This window comes from Schistocerca serialis, chromosome 10 (genome assembly GCF_023864345.2).
Source record: "Schistocerca serialis cubense isolate TAMUIC-IGC-003099 chromosome 10, iqSchSeri2.2, whole genome shotgun sequence".
NCBI classification, from domain to species: Eukaryota; Metazoa; Arthropoda; class Insecta; order Orthoptera; family Acrididae; genus Schistocerca; species Schistocerca serialis.
The window spans coordinates 57964237-57988563 of NC_064647.1; the positions used below are offsets into that span (position 1 = coordinate 57964237).

General features: G+C 42.5%; 1 protein-coding gene across 1 annotated transcript in view; it reads right to left on the reverse strand.

Annotated features, from left to right (window-relative positions):
* The window catches only part of LOC126425240 (uncharacterized), a 128490-nt gene that overhangs the window by 53639 nt on the left and 50524 nt on the right, over positions 1–24327 (reverse strand). The window contains exons 3-4 of the mRNA XM_050088201.1: positions 22645–22881; positions 10442–10613 (exon numbers count right to left, since the gene is read on the reverse strand). Of these exons, the coding sequence (XP_049944158.1) occupies positions 10442–10613; positions 22645–22881 (409 nt within the window). The remainder of the gene's footprint in view (positions 1–10441; positions 10614–22644; positions 22882–24327) is intronic.

A 24327-nucleotide genomic window follows, 5' to 3' on the forward strand; every position in this document is an offset into this window, starting at 1 on the left:
ACTAAGCAGGGACGGCTAGAGGACAAATGTAAGGATTTAGAGTCTTATCACACTAGCGGTAAGATAGATACTGCCTATAGGAAAATTAAAGAGATCTTTGGAGAAAAGAGAACCACTTGTATGAATATCAAGAGCTCACATGGAAACCCAGCACTAAGCAAAGAAGGGAAAGCAGAAAGGTGGAAGGAGTATATGAAGAGTCTATACAAGGGCGATGTACTTGAGGACAATATTACAGAAACAGAAGAGAATGTAGATGAAGATGAAACGGGAAATGTGATACTGCGTGAAGAGTTCGACAGAGCACTGAAAGATCTGAGTCGAAACAAGGCCCCGGGAGTAGACAACATGCCATGAGAACTACTGACAGCCTTGGGAGAGCCAGTCCTGACAAAACTCTACCATCTGGTGAGCAAGATATATGAGACAGGCGAAATACCCTCAGACTTCAAGAAGAATATAATAATTCCAATCCAAAAGAGGGCAGGTGGTGATAGATGTGAAAATTACCGAACTATCAGTTCAATAAGTCACAGCTGCAAAATACTAACGCGAATTCTTTACAGACGAATGGAAAAACTGGTAGAAGCCGACCTCGGGGAAGATCAGTTTGGATTCCGTAGAAATAATGGAACACGTGAGGCAATACTGCGCCTACGACTTATCTTAGAGGATAGATCAAGGAAAGGCAAACCTACGTTACTAGCATTTGTAGACTCAGAGAAAGCATTTTACAATGTTGACTGGAATACTCTTTTTCAAATTCTGAAGGTGGCAGAGGTAAAATACAGGGAGCAAAAGGCTATTTACAATTTGTACAGAAACCAGATGGCAGTTATACGAAGAGTTGAGGGGCATGAAAGGGAAGCCGTGGTTGGGAAGTGAGTGAGACAGGGTTGTAGCCTCTCCCTGATGTTATTCAATCTGAATATTGAGCAAGCAGTAAAGGAAATAAAAACTTTGTGGTTCGCCAATGACATTGTAATTCTGTCAGAGACAGCAAAGGACTTGGAAGAGCAGTTGAACGAAATGGACAGTGTCTTGAAAGGAGGATATAAGATGAACATCAACAAAAGCAAAACGAGGATAATGGAAGGTAGTCGAATTAAGTCAGGTGATGCTGAGGGAATTAGATTAGGAAATGAGACTCTTAAAGTAGTAAAGGAGTTTTGCTATTTGGGGAGCAAAGTAACTGACAATGGTCGAAGTAGAGTGGATATAAAATGTAGACTGGCAATGGCAGGGAAAGTGTTTCTGAAGAAGAGAAATTTTTTAACATCGAGTACAGATTTAAGTGACAGGAAGTCGTTTCTGAAAGTATTTGTATGGAGTGTGGCCATGTATGGAAGTGAAACATGGACGATAAATAGTTTGGACAAGAAGAAAATGTGGTGCTACAGAAGAATGCTGAAGATTAGATGGGTAGATCACATAACTAATGAGGAGGTATTGAATAGAATTGGGGAGAAGAGGAGTTTGTGGCCAACTTGGCAAGAAGAAGGGACCAGTTGGTAGGGCATATTCTGAGGCATCAAGGGATCACAAATTTAGCATTGGAGGGCAGTGTGGAGGGTAAAAATAGTAGAGGGACACCAAGAGATGAATACACTAAGCAGATTCAGAAGGATGTAGGTTGCAGTAGGTACTGGGAGATAAAGAAGCTTGCACAGGATAGAGTAGCATGGAGAGCTGCATCAAACCAGTCTCAGGACTGAAGACCACAACAACAACAACAACAATAACAACACTGTAAGATACATCACAGAAATGTGCCAGTAAAATTTTTAATAATTACATAAGTGACTGACCTTCTGGGCTCAAAATTCTTCTAAATGGCTCGTCCCCAAAGAGCGGATTTTTAAATGAGAGTCAAACACTCTGCGATTTAAGCAGTTCATCGTACATTCTCGCACATAGTTCATCTTGCATAAAAGGATGGTTGGTTGATTTGAGAGTGGGGACCAAACAGTGAGGTCATAGGTCCCATGCATAAAAGGACATTTACTTTGAAAGTAATGCTTTTCAAACCACTATTCACAAGATTTTCCCACGCCCTGTTATAAATATGTTTGTTTCAGCAGTTGCCAGAGAGCGCCAGATAACAGGTGTCACCACGCTTGCACAGCTACGACGATGTAGGAAGCCCGTATGTCCGCACGTGTAAAACATTAAAAGATCTTACATTTTGTCATAAAAGAAGCAACACATCAGAGGATACTCAAAGAGCATTGGAATTTCGTGAATCATACTAAAATGGGTAATTTGGCTTAAAGTGCACATTCACATGTCCAGATTCCCAATAAAGTAGACCTCAATCTGATATTAAGCTTTTCAGTGTGGTTTTTTGAGATCTGAATTTTCTTGGAGTACCAGTACTTTATTATCTCATGTTTGGTTCTTTATTATGGGTTAATGCCATATGTGCTAGAAGGTAAAAACGTGCACTTGAAGTGCAGCGAACAGTTGAAAGTAGCCAATAGTGTGGAATTAAACACTTCGTTTCAAATAAATTGATGGCCTCAGGGGAAAAGATCAATAAAAGCCAAATTTCTTGAACAAACTGTCAAAAATAACATCATTGTTCTGCAAAGTGATTAATGCTTGATTGTCAGAAAGGTGGGAATAAAATAAGATCTGAAACTAATAAACATATTTTAGCATTCCGTTTTAATTCACATGATAGCTCTCAGCCACAGAAATCCAGTTTGTTTTCATTTGATATGAGAGCTGTGAACGAACAGGAAATGGTAAATCACTAAACATAAACACTGGTGAACACTCTCCTCTCAAACTCAGACTGCTCTGGGCATCACTCCCCCGCCGCCACCACCTCGTGCGTTTTAGTGCACATCTTCCTGAAAGGTCTGATACATAAAACATATATGTTCGAGGTCTTAAGCGTGCCAAAATGCAGTGCCACACCTCTCCACACAGCATTCTTCTATCGTGCATCGCTGTATTTCGCTCTGTGAAATTCAAATGTGTATATTTTGTAATGGATGCCGTCAAACTATATTCAGGACAAGGGAAATTAAAACGTCCTGTGGTTTCTCGCCTGCTTCCAGTCGGCCGGTCTGACATACTGCCTCTCTTTTAAAAAAAACCTCACAATTAGTACTGGATGGGATTCTTTGTAACCGGGAGAACAAGGACTCTTCAGAACATTTGCACTCTTTATTGCTTATTGCTGTTTTGTCCGACATAAAATTAAATATAGGATACATAAAACGAATAAAGACAAGAGACAAGCAAGACAGTACACTTTTCTTCAATCCTTAGGTCCTAGTATTTTTTTATCTCTAATCTTGTTACAGCTTTACATGCCATGCTTTCCTTTCTGCGAAAGAATCTAATACTTCATCAAAATTTGTCAAACATTTTGCTACATGAATAATTGAAATGTCGTCCAATATTGAAAAAGACTGGTGTGATTTCTCGATCTGATTACATGTATTTTTCCACTGTCTGCTAGATGAAACAAAATAGGTCTGTCTAATATTGTAGCAATTGTAACACACACAAAATAAACGAGACTGTTTTGGCACAAATGGCCATTTTTATAGCACGACAGAATAAATTCACAAAGTATCAATATCAAATGCCTATTAGGCCTACTACAAGCAAAAAAGCTTTATGTTGGGAAACAGCTTCACATTTCATTCATACGCTCCAGCTTCTCAAGCATGAGATCGAAAAGTAGTACTATGAAATTTTTGTATAAATTTGGAATCATCATATTCTTCCATAATTTTTGTGATGTCCCCGTTCTTCTTCCTGCTTGTTCTAACAAACAATCTTGTCATAATTCCTGCCAGTGTCAAAACTTACTCTCTGGTTAAAGTCACTCATCCTGCCAGAATCACCGGTTTCGTTATCCCACATTTGTTCTCCGGTTAGGCATTATTATGTATTCGTACAACGCGTTTTCTGCACTACTCCCACAATAGAACTTAAGCGCTTGCTAGCCAGAGACTGTTCAAATGGCCCTTACTAGTGTAGCAATCTGGCCAAACATTTTCTGCCAAAATTTTATTTTCTTGAGTACATCTACATCTACATCTACATTGATACTCCGCAAGCCACCCAACGGTGTGTGGCGGAGGGCACTTTACGTGCCACTGTCATTACCTCCCTTTCCTGTTCCAGTCGCGTATGGTTCGCGGGAAGAACGACTGTCTGAAAGCCTCCGTGCGCGCTCTAATCTCTCTAATTTTACATTCGTGATCTCCTCGGGAGGTATAAGTAGGGGGAAGCAATATATTCGATACCTCATCCAGAAACGCACCCTCTCGAAACCTGGCGAGCAAGCTACACCGCGATGCAGAGCGCCTCTCTTGCAGAGTCTGCCACTTGAGTTTATTAAACATCTCCGTAACGCTATCACGGTTACCAAATAACCCGGTGACGAAACGCGCCGCTCTTCTTTGGATCTTCTCTATCTCCTCCGTCAACCCGACCTGGTACGGATCCCACACTGATGAGCAATACTCAAGTATAGGTCGAACGAGTGTTTTGTAAGCCACCTCCTTTGTTGATGGACTACATTTTCTAAGCACTCTCCCAATGAATCTCAACCTGGTACCCGCCTTACCAACAATTAATTTTATATGATCATTCCACTTCAAATCGTTCCGCACGCATACTCCCAGATATTTTACAGAAGTAACTGCTACCAGTGTTTGTTCAGCTATCATGTAATCATACAATAAAGGATCCTTCTTTCTATCTACACCGAGGTAATCTTTCTTACCTGTTATTCCAGTCTGTCGTTTATTTCCTCTCTGGTAGTCTGAATCTATGGATTTCGCTAGTAATTATAATAAAGCTGATCATTGGCTAACACAGTCAACCACATAAACAAACAGCAATTGGCATTCACCTGTTAGGGTTTATTCTGCTCAGCTCGTGTAGCCCGGCCCCTTTTGTCTGTAGGAAAGTTTATTTCCACATGTGACCATGATTCTCCTGGCAGACACATCATGTACACTATGCACACAATCAAAAATAAACTTATGATTCACTCAGAAATCAACTTATAATGTGATCAAAAAGGTTCAACAACCAACAGGGATGTGTTTAAAAATCATATGAATAATCGATAGACCGACATGCCCTGGATGCTAGGCGCTTTGTGAAAGAAGGTTTTTTTCCTCGAAAATATGAATTTGGCTTCCCCTCTGAAATTGCTGCCCATGACAGATACCCCGGTTTGTTTCGTCCTTGCCGAAGGCCAGCTATACACTTCTGCCCACATTAAACCTCCTACCAACAGCAGTGCTTACATTTTGACAGTTGCCATCCTTTCCACATCAAACCTTCCCTCCCATACAGTCTTGGCACTCAAGGCAAACATAACTGTTCAGATGCAGACTCTTTACAGAAATACACCACCATTGTCACCTCAGCCTTCACTGGAAGTAATTACCCAATCAGCCTAGTTCAAAAGCAGATTTCCCGGGCCATCACGTTCAGTTCAGGTTCTGATTATCCCTCCAAAAAACAACTTTGGAGCACACCACTTGTCACTCAGTATTATCCTGGTCCTGAATGTATTAAACACCTACTTTGACAGGGTCATGACTTTTTAAAATCATGCCCTGAAATGAGATCCATTCTGCCTAAGATTTTGCAATATACTTGTCAGACTCTATGCTCCTACTGCATCCATCTCCATAACCTATGGCTCCTACCCCTATGACTGTCCCTGATTCAAGACCTGCCATATTCACCCTCCTATCACCAACTGTACCACCCCTGTAACTGGCAAAACATATACTATCAAATGGAGAGGCACATGTGAAGTGACACATCATATACCAGCTGTTGTGTGAGCGTTGTTCGGCCTTTTACATCGGCATGACTACCACCAAATTATCAGTTAGAAAGAATGGGCATAGGCAGAGGATGTATACTGGCAACACACAATGTCCTGCTGCAGAGCATGCTCTACAACATGACAGTCATGATCTCAAAGACACCAGTTTCTCAGAACTCCGCAGGTTGGAACTGGTGCTACAACATGTCCTTGGTTCTCGCCACCCACCTGGTCTTAATTTACGTTAATTTCTTCCGTCTCAGCATTACTTCATAGTGACTACTCCTTTCTTCATACTGTTTTAGTTTTCTACATCTTTCATTTTCTGTCTTGTCTATTTTTGGCTTTCTGTTACATACAATGCACTTAGCTTTTCACTCTTATTAACTTGTTCACAATATTTTAGTAGCAATCTCCATCTTGCATGTTACCGTGTCTTCCAGCTTTCAGCTCTCAGGTTTTCAAATCTCGTCCAGTGCAGTCCCCAACACTTAGTCTTTCTTTCTCATCCTGTCTGATAAGTCACCCCTGACCCAGGGTTCTGGGCGACTTTTCTGAATCTGAACTGAACCCCTTTTTCTAAACCTCTCTAGTCCTTTTCTTTCACCCCTCTTCCTTCCACTTCAACTGTTCTGCCAGAAGAAGGAGCCACTGGCTTCGAAAGCTTGCATAAGTTGAACCTTTTTGTGTGTGTGTGTGTGTGTGTGTGTGTGTGTGTGTGTTTTATCCTGCCACAGCTTGGTGAGCAGATTTTTTCATCTATCTGATTTCATTATATTGTCAAAAATTAATTATTTTTGTTGAACATATTTATAGTTACACACATGCACACACATAATGTCTCCATCTTTTTTTATGTTTTTATGAGAGGAATTCCACACTGCTTACAGATTTTAACAAAATTGTTTGTGTGTAATTTTCTATGATATTTATTTCTCTACAATGATGAATGGTCATTATATTGTATTGCCTGCTTGACCACAGTAATACTCAAAGAAGCAGTGCACTGTTTCATGTGAGTACAAATCATTTTGCCTCAGTACCACATTTTAATGACGCTGTACAAGACAAATTACTTCCTTGGAAATAAAGCGATTTCATTAACTACATTTGTTTCTTACATTAGTCATTCGATACAAAGAAAGTAACCTACACTATTAACAAAATTTATTGCTTTTTATGTTTATGTTGTAACTTACTAATAACTAAATATTTACAGCTCGCTCAATCCTAATTACCTCGCCTGGATATTGGAAAGTTCCCTGGTCATGTTAGGTGCAGTAGTGAAGCACTGAATAGTGACGTGTCTGTTAGAGTCCACAAAAGAAGCCTCATAACAGCTGGGAGTGCTGTTGCCTGCTTTCAACTGAACCACAGATGCTTGCATGTAAAAACAATGGTCTATGGAGTTATGAAAACACTGAGGCATTGCCATAAACTTGTTGTTGTTGTGGTCTTCAGTCCTGAGATTGGTTTGATGCAGCTCTCCATGCTACTCTATCCTGTGCAAGCTTCTTCATCTCCCAGTACCTACTGCAATCTACATCCTTCTGGATCTGCTTAGTGTATTCATCTCTTGGTCTCCCTCTACGATTTTTACCCTCCACGCTGCCCTCCAATGCTATATTGGTGATCCCTTGATGCCTCACAACATGTCCTACTAACCGACCCCTTCTGCTAGTCAAGTTGTGCCACAAATTTCTCTTCTCCCCAATCCTATTCAATACCTCCTCATAAGTTATGTGATCCACCCATCTAATCTTCAGCATTCTTCTGTAGCACCACATTTCAAAAGCTTCTATTCTCTTCTTGTCCAAACTATTTATCGTCCACGTTTCACTTCCATACATGGCTGAACTCCATACAAATACTTTCAGAAACGACTTCCTGACACTTAAATCTATACTCAATGTTAACAAATTTCTTTTCTTCAGGAACATTTTCCTTGCCATTGCTAGTCTATATTTTATATCCCCTCTACTTCGACCATTGTCAGTTATTTTGCTCCCCAAACAGCAAAACTCCTTTACAACTTTAAGTGTCTCATTTCCTAATCTAATTCCCTCAGCAGTATGCACTGGCACGAATCTTCCTGAGAGCTGAACCGAGACGAACTCAGCAGCTTTGCCTTCCGCAGACAAGTGCAAGATTCCAGAAAGTTTTGTATCTGCATGTACTCCACTGCAGAGTGAAAATTTCACTCTGGAAGCAGCCTCAGGCTGTGGCTAAGCCATGACTTCACAATATATTTCTTCCAGGAGTGCTAATCTTGCAAGTTTTGCAGAAGAGCTTTTGTGAAGTATGGATAGTAGGAGATGAGGTACAGCTGGAAGTAAAACCTGTGAGGACGGATCACAAGTCGCACTCGGGTAGCTATCGGTAGTGCACTTCCTCACAAAAGACAAAGTTCCCAAGTTCGAGTCACGGACCGGCACACAGTTTTAATCTGTCAGCAAGTTTCATATACATAACCATCTTAAATGATTGGCTGAGGCACACACATGAAACAGCCACGCCAGGCCGATTGCAACTGTCAGGCATTTATTCACTGGGTCTACTGCAGTTTGCAAGATCGGCACAAGGTTAGTTACTGTAAATAGTTTTCAAATTTCCAAACATATTTCATGAAAATTGTGGTTTTTTAAAAATCTGTATTATGTTTTGGAAACACTTTTTTCTTCACGAAAGTGGTGTGTAGAATGAATATAATACTAGGATCACCAATAATCTGTACAAACACTTCATGGGTAAGCGAGGAGGTGGAGATTAGTGTTTAATACTCCCTTCGACAATGAGGTTACTAGAGACGGAGCACAAGCTCCGATTAGGGAAGGAGTGGGAAGGAACCATCAAAGGAACCATCCTGGCATTTTCCTGAGACAATTTAGGGAAATCACAGAAAACCTAATTCAGGATGGCCAGAGGTGGTTTTGAACCATTGTCCTCCCAAATGCGAGTCCAGCGTGCTAACCACTGCTCCACCCTACTCGGTCATGGGTAAGAAATCACACACGGGTACACATGTATTCAGTAACCACAAGAACATATTAAATGTCATGCATTTGGGCTTGTGGATTTAAATGTTGGTTAACACTAATCTTCACATTAAACAAACTGTACCATCACTAATGTAAAGACAGCTGATAGTGCCCTATAAGCATTAGATAAAAACAGCAGCTGACTAGTCTAAGAGGAAGAGCAGTGGTTTTTTGCCAAGCAGCTTCTTTATAAATAAATTTCCCATAATTATCCATGCGGGTAGATAGGCACTAGTTGTAACTGTTTGTTAGTATACTTTACAGAAGTAGCCTGTAATGACTGCTCTTGTCAACTGACGTATAGCTTGGCTCACTCCACATCCCTGAAGCCTTTCCTTCGAGGTGGGATTATGGAGCACTATGCTGAATGAATGCATCTTAAAGATAATGTAGTAGATACTGAATTGAAGAAACTTCTGATAGGCAACTCATTCTGCCCCACTGACGATTATCCTCTTAGAAGCTCATGTTTTACGGTAAAATCACAAGTAATACTCACATTTCTAGCATTCTTTTTCATTGTGGCTTTCTATGTTTCAATGGTCTATGTTTCAATGCCTCCTCTATATGGTGAGCAGAAATCTATTCTTTCAATATCATTGCTAACTTCAAATTGTATTCCAACTGTATTTCACAATCTTAAATCTTTTCATCATACTGCACTCATCTACATCTACATCTACATCTACATCCATACTCCGCAAGCCACCTGACGGTGTGTGGCGGAGGGTACCCTGAGTACCTCTATCAGTTCTCCCTTCTATTCCAGTCTCGTTTTGTTCGTGGAAAGAAGGATTGTCTGTATGCTTCTGTGTGGGCTCTAATCTCTCTGATTTTATCCTCATGGTCTCCTCGTGAGATATACGTAGGAGGGAGCAATATACTGCTTGACTCTTTGGTGAAGGTATGTTCTCAAAACGTAAACAAAAGCCTGTACCGGGCTACTGAGCGTCTCTCCTGCAGAGTCTTCCACTGGAGTTTATCTATCATCTCCGTAACGCTTTCGCGATTACTAAATGATCCTGTAACGAAGCGCGCTGCTCTCTGTTGGATCTTCTCTCTCTCTCTCTTCTATCAACCCTATCTGGTACGGATCCCACACCGCTGAGCAGTATTCAAGCAGTGGGCGAACAAGTGTACTGTAACCTACTTCCTTTGTTTTCGGATTGCATTTCCTTAGGATTCTTCCAATGAATCTCAGTCTGGCATCTGCTTTACCGACGATCAACTTTATATGATCATTCCATTTTAAAACACTCCTAATGCGTACTCCCAGATAATTTATGGAATTAACTGCTTCCAGTTGCTGACCTGCTATTTTGTAGCTAAATGATAAGGGATCTATCTTTCTATGTATTCGCAGCACATTACACTTGTCTACATTGAGATTCAATTGCCAACTAAAATACACGTCTCTGATTTCTTTCCATGTTTCATAGAAACATTTTTGCAGGATCCTCAAAATACAAGTAATGTAATGCAACATAAAATGGAAAGCCATTATTGTAATGCAACAGATGTAGCCTGTAATGACTGCTCTTGCCAACTGATGTATAGCTCAATTCACTCCACAGAATATCTGACTCACCTCTGAACATTGTGCGAACTTCTGGTGCACTCAATGGTCGTTTCTTTCTTGTCTGTGGTAGGATATCAGCCCTCCAGTCTGCCCACTGAGGGTACTGCTCTTCAAGTGACTGAACAGAGCTAGCCTGAGACCTCCTCCACTGCTCCAATTCTTCCCTTAACTGCAGCGCCATCTGCAAAATGCATCACAATGAAACAATTGTTCGTAGGATACAGAAGTGCACAGGCAATCACTTTTCTTTCAGCCATGAATTGTCATGCAAAGCTCTCCCCCTCCCCCACCCCTACAAGTGTTTATGTAATTAAAAACTCACGGTGTATGAGCAACACCTCATTGTTATTATGGTCTCCGGCTTTCAGGAACTGCTGCTTGATCAAGAGGAGTAAAAACAGGCTGTCAAGAGACACAAGTCATGTTATCCAAACGGTGGTTGTACATGTAAAATTATCTAAATAGGTTGTAATCTTACTACTCATGTTGGACTCTTACTTCACCCTGCAACTGGCTGTGAAAAATATATTTGTGCTTGGAATTCCTACGCTCAATTAGCATTTACAGAAAATTCAGACAGGATGACATCATTACTTTCCAGCATAGTTAATAGCTTTTGCACAGCTGTCCATTATATATATATATATATATATATAAAAAAAATTAATTGATAATATGGAATAGAAAGCTTCTTCGCTTTATTCATGCAAACTCTTTGTGTTTGAAGGTGAGTTGGATTACTCATTCTGGTGAGATAAAACCTGTAGTATGCATTTTAACAATATTATGAAAAGGGAAGTTGCTACTCACCGTATAGCGGAGATGCTGAGTCGCAGACAGGCAGAACAAAAAGGCGTCACAAATAAAGTTTTTGGCCAGTAAGGCCTTTGTCAAGAATAGACAGCAAAAACACACACACACACACACACACACACACACACACACACACACACACACACACACACGCAAAAGCAACTGGCACACATGTGACTGCAGTCTCTGGCAACTGAGGCCACACTGCAGCAGTGTGGCCTCAGTTGCCTGAGACTGCAGTCACATGTGTACCAGTTGCTTTTGTGTGTGTGTGTGGGGGGGGGGGGGTCTATTTTTGATGAAGGACTTACTGGCCGAAAACTTGATTTGTAACAGTCTTTTTGTTCTGCCTATCTGCGACTCAGCATCTCCGCTATATGGTGAGTGGCAACTTCCCTTTTCATAATATTGTTACATTCCATCCTAGATTTTCCATAGTGCATTTTAATATTTACTAAGTGAATGAGAGAATGACATTTTTGTTGAAGTAAATCTGCAATAAATGCCACTCCAGGTAGTAACTAAATTTGAGGAGTGGCTGTAACATTAGCGAGCACTCTTTAGTGCATTCTTCATCTGACACCATCTACCAACATTCACTTCTGTGACATTAAATTTCCTAATTGCTACACAGTTGTTTGAAGTCTCTACTTCATTAATTTAAAATCAGCATAATATTATCTGCATCAGCCAGTTGTGAGCCAAAAATTCATAGATCCTCATACTGTAAAAAATTTGTGTCAGCATCCATTAACAACAACAATCACTACAATTTACTGCCCTTATATTATACTGTCCTCCACCAGAAGGTAAGTTTTAATGCCACACTGTTATACTATGCACTGTCCTATTCAAGGTGGTGCGAACTTGCGTTCCAAGAACTTCGGACTGACTTTCCCAGCGAGTTATGAGGGGGACCTACAGTTAAACCTGGACCTCAAACCATGGTGCTACTCAGCACATACATAAATCATTTCCAGGTGTGAAAGATGCAGTACTTGACACATCCTCCGCTCAATTCAGATTTGTAGACTTAACTCACAGAGCTACCACCCTTAACTCACAGTGCTACCAACCAAGTCATTTGTACTACAGCTACACTAATAAATGAAACTAAGTATTGTACCTCCTTTTGATAATTCCTGTAAAGTTCAGATATTAACAAAACATTGATGAAAAAAGGAACTTCCATTTTAAACTATTTGCAACATAAAAATATTGACCTCAATTACCAAAAATGTACCTGCAAATATATGATTATTCTGTTGCTTCCAAATAACAAATTTGAGGAAATAGGTCATCTTACAGTTGTATAAATATGATGCTCCAGCTAGGTAGGTGTACTTATGGATCTCAATAGCAGAAGCAGAAAACTCAAAGCCCATATAAAAGTAAACAACTAATTAAACAATGAAAACTTCAAATTGGAATCATCTCTCACACACACCTTCTACATGCTCCCCATAATTCACAAACCCAACAATCCTGTACACCACTTTGTAGCTGGTCACTGTGCCCCACTGAAAGAATTTCGGTCCTCACGGACCAACATCTCCAGCCAACTGCTCGAAATTAAGCCTCCCATGTCACAGATACCAACCACTCCTTTATCTTCTGGATCCCTACTCATCACTGTCAATGCCACTTCCCTATACACCAACATCCCTCATGCCCACAGTCTTGCCACTATTGAACACAACATTTCCCACGATACTTCAGACTCCAAACCCACTACTTCACAACTCATTCACCTTACTAACTACATCCTAACAGAAAACTACTTCTCCTTTGAAGGGAAGGTATACAAACAAATCCGCAGTAGCAGTACAGTCATGGACACCTGGATGGCACCTTCCAATGCCAACTTGTTTATGGGCCATCTAGAGATTTTCCTTGCCTCCCAATACACCAAACCCCTAGCCTGTTCAGGTTCATTAACGATATCTTCATCACCTGGACACAGGGCTAAGACAACCTATCCTCATTCCTTCACAACCTCAACTCCTTCTCTCCCATCCACTTCACACAGGCCTCCTCTAGGTCAAGTCAAGAAGGATAGGAGAGTGTTTCTGCTAGATAGAGCAGATAAGCAGTTATTAATACCTCACTTAGACAGTGAACTGGCATCACTTAGTTCCAGTAAGATGAATGTACAGGAATTATGAGCAAAGTTCAAGCATATTGTAAATCATGGTCTGGAGAGTTACATGCCTACCAAGTGGATTAAAGATGGGAAAGACGCACCATGGTTTAATAACAAAATTCGGCAGATGCTGAGGAAGCAGAGGCTGTTGCACTCTAGGTTGAAAAGGGGACACACAAATGACAACAAGTGAAGCTTAGTACAGATTCATGCACCTGTGAAAAGATCTATGCGTGAAGCATACAACAACCACTGTCACTCCTTAGAGAAGGGATGGCAGAGAACTCGAGGAAATTCTGTTCATATGTGAAACTGCTAAGTAGGTCTAAGGCTTTTATTCATCCCTTGTTGACCATCTGGTGTGGCAGTTGAAGATAGCAAAACAAAGGGCAAAGTCTTAAATTTATGAAAAGGATAGTTGCTCCTCACCTTACAGCGGAGATGCTGAGTCACAGATAAGCACAACAAAAAGACTGCCACAAAATAAGCTTTCAGCCAACAAGGCCTTTGCAACTCAGCATCTCTGCTTATTACATTACATCCTGGATTTTCCATTGTTAGAGGTTTTAAATTTCACAATGAAGAAATCATTCACACAGGAGAACCATACAAACGTATCGTCATTTGACCACCAGACAGACTCCTGTATGGACAACATAGAAATAAGCAAACCTGGCGTCGAGAAACAATTGAAACATTTGAAAACAAATAGGTCACCAGGTTCGTATAGAGCCCCAGTTTGATTTTACAAATAGTACTCTATGGCATTGATCTCTTACCTAACATGCATTTATGATGAATCTCTCGCCCAGCACAAAGTCCCAAGTGACTGGAAAAAAGCACTGGTGACTCCAGTATATAAGAAAGGTAACATAACGGACCTGCAAATTTAGAGATCGATATTCCTAACTTCTGTTTGCTGCAGAGTTTTTGAACATATTCTCAGTTTGAATGTAACAAACTTTCTTAAGACTGAAAAGATTATGTCCACAAACCAGCACGGTTTTAGAAAGCATTGCTCTTGCGAAACTCAGCTTGCCTTTTTCTCACATGATATACTGTGAACCAAGGATGAAGGGCAACAGGCAGATTCCGTATTTCTACATTTCTTGAAAGCATTTGACATGCTGCCCCATTGCAGGCTGTTAACTAAGGTATGAGCATATCGAATAAATCCACAGATATGTGAGTGGCCCAAAGACTTCTTAAATACTAGGACCCAGTATTTTGCCCTCGATGGCGAGTGTTCATCAGAGACACCTTAGGAGTGCCTCAGGGAAGTGTGATAGGACCAGTGTTGTTCTCTATATACGTGAATGATTTGGCAGGCAGGGTGAGCAACAATCTGTGCTTGTTGGCTGATGATGCCGTGGTGTATGGTACAGTGTTGAAGTTGAGTGACTGTTGGAAGATACGAGACGACTTAGACAAAATTTCTAGTTGGTGTGACGAATGGCACCTAGTCCTAAACATGGAAAAATGTAAATTAATGTGAATGTGTAAGAAGAACTCTGCTTGACACAACAAAGTCATTTAAATATCTGGGCACAATGTTGCAAAGTGATATGAGGTGGAACAAGCATGTGAAAAGTGTAGTAAGGAAGGCAAATGGCCGACTTTGGTTTACTGTGAAAATTTTACAAAAAGAATGGTTCACCTGTAAAGGTGACTGCATAAAGGACACTTCTCGAGGACTGCTCCAGTGTTTGGGATCTTTATCATGTTGGACTGAAGAACACATCGGAGCAATTCAGAGGCGGCATGCTACATTTGTTAATGGTAGGTTCAAACAACGAGTAAATGTTACGGAGATGCTTTGGGAACTCAACTGGGAATCCCTGGAGGAAAGAGGATGTTCTTTTCGAGGCACACTATTGAGAAAATTTAGAGAACTGGTATTTGAAGATGAGCGTCAAATGGTTCTACTGCCGCCAACATATATTGCGCATAAGGGCCACGAAAATAAGATACGAGATATTAGGGTTCATAAGGAGGTGAACAGACAGTTGTTTTTCCCTCTCTCCTTTGAGTGGAACAGGAGGGGAAACGACAAGTAGTAGTACAGGGTACCCACTGCCATGCACCGTATGATGGCTTGTGGAATATCTATGTAGATGTACACTCAGCGGGACACCTTCCTGGAGATTGATCTCCTCCTCTCTGATGGCTTGTGTCCTCTCTGTCCACATTAAACCCACTAACCACCAACAGTACCTGCATTTTGACAGCTGTCATCCCTTCCATGCCAAAAAATCCCTTCCATATAGCCTTGCCACCCGAGGACAGTATATCTGACTCTTGCCTAGTATGATGTAGGCCTCACTAAGGCCTTCGCAGACAGGCACTATCCCGCAGACCTAACATGCAAATATATCTCCTGTGCCATTTTCTCACACACCCTCAATCCTCTCACCAACCCCAAGAATCATCTAGAAAGGAGCGTCCCCTTTGTCACCCAATACCACCATGGACTAGAACAACTCAACCACATCCTTCATCAGGACTTTGATCACCACTCTTCATGTCCTGAAATAAGGGATGTCCTAACCATGAGGCTTCCTACCTCTCCTACCTCTCCCAATCTCCACAACATCCTAGTTAATTTCTATCCACTCCCAATCCCTGTGGAAGACCGGGTGCAAGACTGCTCAATCCAACCACCCAACACTTTCTATTCCAGTCCTGTCACAGGTTTATCTCACTCCAAATGATTAATGGAAAATCTCATATGAGATGTGAAACAAATACTAACAAAGAGATAGAGGGGATGGCCAGTACTTACCTCAGCTCAGTACAGCCGATAGATACACATAAAACAGAACCGAAAATTTACATTCCTAGCTTTCGGAACAAATGTTCCTTCATCGGGGAGGAGAGAGGGGAAAGAAAGGGAAGAAGGGAAAGGAGATTCAGTTACTCACAACCCAGGTTATGAAGCAAGAGGGAAAGGAAAATAGGAAGGGTAGCAAGGATGGAGGCATGGTTGTCAGAGGGAAGCCAAAGATATTCTACTGTAAGTACTGTGCCAGCTTCAAACCAAAGAGGATGCATACAGAAGTAAAGAGGTATATAGTGTAAAGATAAACACAACTATGTAGGATGAAAAGATGCGTGAATGGCTAAAGAGGAAAGGGAAAGAGAAGAAGACTGAAGAGTAAATGGGATTGAGGTTGTTTAACGTAGGTTCAGTCCAGGGGGATGGCGGGATGAAAGGATGTGTTGGAGTGCAAGTTCCCATCTCCGCAGTTCAGAGGGACTGGTGTTGGGTGGGAGAAGCCAAATGGCACATACGGTGTAGCAGGTTCCTAGGTCCCTAGAATTATGCTGGAGGGCATGCTCCGCTACTGGGTATTGGGCATCTCCTAGGCGGACAGTTCGTCTGTGTCCGTTCATGCGCTCAGCCAGTTTAGTTGTTGTCATGCCGATGTAAAAGGCTGTGCAGTGGCAGGCATGTCAGTTGATAAATGACATGTGTAGTTTCACACGTGGCCCTGCCTTGAATTGTGTATGTTTTACCAGTAGCGGGGGGGCTGGAGTAGGTGGTTGTGGGGGGATGCATGGGGCAGGTTTTGCAGCGGGGTCGGTGACAGGGGTACGAACCGCTGGGTAGAGAAGGTAGTCTGGGAATATTGTAGGGTTTAACAAGGATGTTACGGAGGTTAGGGGGGCGACAAAAGGCAACTCTGGGTGGTGTGGGGAGAATTTTGTCAAGGGATGATCTCATTTCAGGGGTTGACTTGAGAAAGTCATATCCCTGGCGGAGTAATTTGTTGATGTTTTCGAGGCCAGGATAATATTGGGTGACAAGGGGGATGCTTCTGTGTGGTCTGGGGGTAGGAACATTGTTGTTGGACAGGGAGGAATGTATTGCTCGGGAAATCTGTTTGTGGACAAGGTCTGCAGGATAGTTGCGGGAGAGGAAAGCATTGGTCAGGTTATTGGTGTAATTGTTGAGGGATTCGTCACTGGAGCAGATACGTTTGCCACGAATACCTAGGCTGTAGGGAAGGGAGCGTTTGATGTGGAAAGGATGGCAGCTATCAAAGTGAAGGTACTGTTGTTTGTTTGTGGGTTTGATATGGACAGAGGTGTGGATGTGAGCTTCAACAAGATGAAGGTCAACATCCAGGAAGGTGGCTTGGGTTTTGGAGAAGGACCAGGTGAAATTCAGATTCGAAAAGGAGTTGAGGTTATGGAGGAAATGAAGGAGTGTTTCTTCACCATGAGTCCAGACCACAAAGATGTCATCTATAAACCTATACCAGGCCAGGGGAAGCAGCTGTTGGGTCTTCAGGAAAGCCTCCTCCATGCGGCCCATGAAGAGGTTGGCATAGGACGGAGCCATCCTGGTTCCCATGGCCGTTCCCCTGATTTGTTTGTAGGTCTGGCCTTCAAAAGTGAAGTAATTATGGGTGAGGATGAAGTTGGTAAGTGTGATAAGGAATGAGGTTTTTGGAAGATCTTCGGGTGGGCGTTGGGAGAGGTAGTGCTCAAGGGCAGAGAGACCATGGGTATGTGGGATGTTTGTGTAAAGGGATGTAGTATCTATGGTGACAAGAAAGGTTTCAGGTGGGAGAGGAGTGGGAATGGATTTGAGGCGTTCTAGGAAGTGGTTTGTGTCTTTGATGTAGGATGGGAGTCTGCGGGTGATAGGTTGGAGGTGCTGGTCTACCAGAGCTGAGATACGTTCGGTTGGGGCTTTGAAGCCTGCTACAATGGGACGGCCAGGATGGTTCTCTTTGTGGATTTTGGGTAATAGGTAGAAGGTAGGGGTACGTGGCTCAGGTGGAGTGAGTAAGTCTATGGAAGCCATTGTGAGGCCTTGTGAGGGACCTTGGATTTTTAGGATTTTTTGCAGCTCAGTCTGGATGGAGGGAATGGGATCCTGGGTAACAGCTTTGTAGGTTGAGGTGTCAGAGAGTTGACGCAGTCGCAGTCCTTCTGCCACATACTCCACACGGTCAAGTACGACAGTTGGGGAGCCTCTATTGTCATCCTCCCGGCGGATAAAGGCTCCACAACTGTCGTACTTGACCGTGTGGAGTATGTGGCAGAAGGACTGCGACTGCGTCAACTCTCTGACACCTCAACCTACAAAGCTGTTACCCAGGATCCCATTCCCTCCATCCAGACTGAGCTGCAAAAAATCCTAAAAATCCAAGGTCCCTCACAAGGCCTCACAATGGCTTCCATAGACTTACTCACTCCACCTGAGCCACGTACCCCTACCTTCTACCTATTACCCAAAATCCACAAAGAGAACCATCCTGGCCGTCCCATTGTAGCAGGCTTCAAAGCCCCAACCGAACGTATCTCAGCTCTGGTAGACCAGCACCTCCAACCTATCACCCGCAGACTCCCATCCTACATCAAAGACACAAACCACTTCCTAGAACGCCTCAAATCCATTCCCACTCCTCTCCCACCTGAAACCTTTCTTGTCACCATAGATACTACATCCCTTTACACAAACATCCCACATACCCATGGTCTCTCTGCCCTTGAGCACTACCTCTCCCAACGCCCACCCGAAGATCTTCCAAAAACCTCATTCCTTATCACACTTACCAACTTCATCCTCACCCATAATTACTTCACTTTTGAAGGCCAGACCTACAAACAAATCAGGGGAACGGCCATGGGAACCAGGATGGCTCCGTCCTATGCCAACCTCTTCATGGGCCGCATGGAGGAGGCTTTCCTGAAGACCCAACAGCTGCTTCCCCTGGCCTGGTATAGGTTTATAGATGACATCTTTGTGGTCTGGACTCATGGTGAAGAAACACTCCTTCATTTCCTCCATAACCTCAACTCCTTTTCGAATCTGAATTTCACCTGGTCCTTCTCCAAAACCCAAGCCACCTTCCTGGATGTTGACCTTCATCTTGTTGAAGCTCACATCCACACCTCTGTCCATATCAAACCCACAAACAAACAACAGTACCTTCACTTTGATAGCTGCCATCCTTTCCACATCAAACGCTCCCTTCCCTACAGCCTAGGTATTCATGGCAAACGTATCTGCTCCAGTGACGAATCCCTCAACAATTACACCAATAACCTGACCAATGCTTTCCTCTCCCGCAACTATCCTGCAGACCTTGTCCACAAACAGATTTCCCGAGCAATACATTCCTCCCTGTCCAACAACAATGTTCCTACCCCCAGACCACACAGAAGCATCCCCCTTGTCACCCAATATTATCCTGGCCTCGAAAACATCAACAAATTACTCCGCCAGGGATATGACTTTCTCAAGTCAACCCCTGAAATGAGATCATCCCTTGACAAAATTCTCCCCACACCACCCAGAGTTGCCTTTTGTCGCCCCCCTAACCTCCGTAACATCCTTGTTAAACCCTACAATATTCCCAGACTACCTTCTCTACCCAGCGGTTCGTACCCCTGTCACCGACCCCGCTGCAAAACCTGCCCCATGCATCCCCCCACAACCACCTACTCCAGCCCCCCCGCTACTGGTAAAACATACACAATTCAAGGCAGGGCCACGTGTGAAACTACACATGTCATTTATCAACTGACATGCCTGCCACTGCACAGCCTTTTACATCGGCATGACAACAACTAAACTGGCTGAGCGCATGAACGGACACAGACGAACTGTCCGCCTAGGAGATGCCCAATACCCAGTAGCGGAGCATGCCCTCCAGCATAATTCTAGGGACCTAGGAACCTGCTACACCGTATGTGCCATTTGGCTTCTCCCACCCAACACCAGTCCCTCTGAACTGCGGAGATGGGAACTTGCACTCCAACACATCCTTTCATCCCGCCATCCCCCTGGACTGAACCTACGTTAAACAACCTCAATCCCATTTACTCTTCAGTCTTCTTCTCTTTCCCTTTCCTCTTTAGCCGTTCACGCATCTTTTCATCCTACATAGTTGTGTTTATCTTTACACTATATACCTCTTTACTTCTGTATGCATCCTCTTTGGTTTGAAGCTGGCACAGTACTTACAGTAGAATATCTTTGGCTTCCCTCTGACAACCATGCCTCCATCCTTGCTACCCTTCCTATTTTCCTTTCCCTCTTGCTTCATAACCTGGGTTGTGAGTAACTGAATCTCCTTTCCCTTCTTCCCTTTCTTTCCCCTCTCTCCTCCCCGATGAAGGAACATTTGTTCCGAAAGCTAGGAATGTAAATTTTCGGTTCTGTTTTATGTGTTTTATGTGTATCTATCGGCTGTACTGAGCTGAGGTAAGTACTGGCCAGCCCCTCTATCTCTTTGTTAGTATTCGCTTATCTCACTCCATCAGAGGCCAGTCTGCCTGTCAAAGCAGACATGTCATATACCAGATCTGCTGCAATAATTGCACATCTTTTTATGTTTATATACTAACAATCATCTTCCAACTAGGATGAATGGCTACTCCAAGCTGTGGCCAAGAACACACCAGAGCACCCTGTGGCACACATGCAGCTGAACATAAAATGCTTGACTTCAATAGCTGCTTCACAAATTTGGCCATCTGGATCAACACATTCTCCACTCCCAAAATTATCCTGATCTCAATCTATGGTAACCTACTGTCCCCACACCAACCACCCAACAGTTTCTGCCCCTCTGTCCTGTCACCTCTGCCCTATTCAACTCCCCTCACCCTCATCATGTGCCAGCCTCTATCAACAAACCCACCCTTGTTTCTCCTTCCCTGCTCCTCTAATTTTCTGCCTGCCCCCCCCCCCCTGCCCCCGCCCCCATCCTTGCTGCCCTACAGCCTCCCAACACTGTGTCTAGCAGTCTTGTAATGCCTCCATCCAGTCCCACCATGCTCCACCAGACAGAGCTCTTATCTCCCCCCCCAGCCATATCCTGCTATCCCTCCCCTCCCCCCACTTGCTCCAGATTCAACATGGCAGTTCCATTCAGGTCCGAGTTGCCAGAAATGGCAGTGTGTGTGTGGAGTGTGCTTGCTTATGTGAATGAATCTGTGTGTGTGTGTGTGTGTGTGTGTGTGTGTGTGTGTGTGTGTGTGTGTGTGTGTGTGTGTGTGTGCGCGCGCGCGAGTGTGTGTGTGCGTGCATGCGTGCGTGCACGCGCGCGCAATTGTTTTCTTTTCTGAAGACTGGTCAAAAGATAACTGTGCAACAATCTTCCCACTGTGCTTGTCTGTAACTCAACGTGTCATGTTTGTGGCGAGCAACACTCTACCCTTTCCCTTATATTGTTTACAAGTAATTATTTCTCCCTCTCTATTCATGTTGAAATAGTGAGAAGAGGAATGACTTTCTCAAGTCAAGCCCTAAATTAGATCCTCTCTTACCAATATCCTTCCCATACAATCTATTGTCACCTTCCATCACCCCCCAAGCCTCTGTATCCCTGCCCAATCACACAAAACTTCTGTACCATTACCCCCATTATCAGGTTCCTACACTGAAATCGTTCCCCCTTTAAAACCTTCCCATGCAACCACCCACTACTGCTTACTCCAGCTCCAGCACTGGTAAATCAAATACAGCAGAAATGGCAGAGCAACATGTGAAACTAAACATTTTGTTAATCAACTAGCGTGTTTAATGCACAGCTTTTATATAGGAATGACCACCACTAAACCGGCCGAGCAGACAAATGGACACAGAACTTTCTTCCTTAGAGCACCCAGTATCCAGCTCTTGAACACAGTGCCCTAGTCATGATTCGATGGTCTTTGGAGTCTGCTGTACCACACAAGTACTAATTTCTCTGAATTCTGAACTCTTGCTCTCCAACATATCCTGGCATCCCACCAACCTCCTGAATTTAGCCTCCAGTAATGTGTCTTCCCATTCTCCCCCCCCCCCCCCCCTTTCCTTCCTGCCATAACATACATACATACATACATCACTTCATCCCATCATCTCTTGACTGAAACAGGCTTACCAATGTACTATCTTTGACCTACCTGACACCAACTCCTTCATTGCTGTCTCCCTTATACTACAACAGGTTGGCACCTCTCAGCCTCAGGTTAGAATGACTCGCACCAACTTTCAATTCTTCCACAACTGTTCCTCCCTGAGGAAGGAACTAACAGTTCCGAAAGTTAGGATATTTCTTTCCACTTTTAAATGAGGCTGTTGGCAGGACTAGGAATATCACTTGCTGAGGATAAGTACTAGCTAGCCATTCTGTCTTCTTGTAATGAAACAAAGTTAATGCCACACACCTCACTTTGTAGGTTCTATGACAGTTTGTGAAGCATAAAGACAGGTGTGAAAATAACAGTGAACTGCAGATTCCTTGCTAACCTGGTTCCTCAAAACAGGAACTTCTCTGGGGGTAGCGTCATAATATTTAGACTTGTCATATGCTCGGTGCCTTTCTGCAGTAAAAGGCAACATTTCAGCAGGCAGGACACTGTAGCTCAGCACGTCATCCCCTGCCTCGTTTGGGGCGTACCGTGAGCTGTCGTACGGGCGTTGATCCCCTGGTGGCAAACATGCTGCCAAATCTTGTGCAACTGCAGAAGGTATACTGTTTGATGCCTGAAAGCACAGAAGACAAATTTCACATTTCTTAGTCAAATTTCACATTTCTTAGTCAAATTTCACATTTCTTAGACAAATTTCACATTCCCTCAACTGTTACTCACAACATGTATAGTCAAATAATTGCAGTATTTTTCACTGAAATTTCTAACAGAATTCCAAACTGAGAAAACATTGTTATTATTATTATTATTATTATTATTATTATTATTAATGCACTGTCACAAAGCCATTGAAGTCTGAAAGTATGAAGTAATTAAATGAATGTTGAGTCCCTCTGTTCAGACTACAGAAGTGAAATCTAAAATGTGTAGGAATAAAATAATGAAGAATAGCTCCAGTAATACTAAAAAAACAAGTACAAGTCATTTAATTAATTATTACCACATAATGCAACTGATTTATTTCACTTATTTATTGTGTTATTTATTTGTAATACAGAAATGGAGTAAGTATTTTCATTACTTCACAACAAAACGTTATAAACCAGCTTTTTCTCATTTTGTAACTTTTAGTAATGTTGTATGGTTCTTTGGATAAATTTTAAATAATGTCTTAGAAAAATGACATCGTGACAAAGTTTTATATAAAAAAAGCACACATTGCTGTCAACATTCTTTTGGATGTAGTTTTTCTTTACTGTGTAAAGGTGGGTAGGAAACCCTAAGATCCACTCTGACAGTTTTGGAGTATTTGACACTGACAGTATTTGAAAATCAAGTACATGCTGCTCGAAATTCAATATTAGCCAGAGTGATTGAAAAACGAACAACAGTAAAAACCATATGGTTTCAACTTGCTAGCTAAGAGGCCTGTCTATTTACTACTTTCTGAGATTTGACTGCATACTCTGTATCACGAACGGGCAGAAATATTGCTTGTGTGAAGTGCACTTGCACAGGAGCAGGCAACTGTGGGTGAGGTCAGCCATATGCTTCTCTCCTTTGCCCTCCACACTCTTTCCCTATCATCTCATTTTCTTCATCTGCAATGCTTTAAATGTGTTTTTTTTTCCTAGCTTGCATTATTAAATGAGGGAGCAGGATTTAATAGGACAGATGAAAAGTAATCGCAGTTTCTAGGAGTATTATCTGAGATCCATTTAATTTAATTATCACTAGTTGCATTTATAATGAGGTTAATGTCTGGTACAAAATTTCTACATACAGAAAAACGCACATACTTGCATAAATTTTCATTACAGATGTTTGCTCTTAACCTCGATTTCATCTATATCTACATCTACATTTATACTCCGCAAGCCACACAACGGTGTGTGGCGGAGGGCACTTTACGTGCCACTGTCTTTACCTTCCTTTCCTGTTCCAGTCGTGTATGGTTCGCGGGAAGAACGACTGTCTGAAAGCCTCTGTGCGCGCTCTAATCTCTCTAATTTTACATTCGTGATCTCCTCGGGAGGTATAAGTAGGGGGAAGCAATATA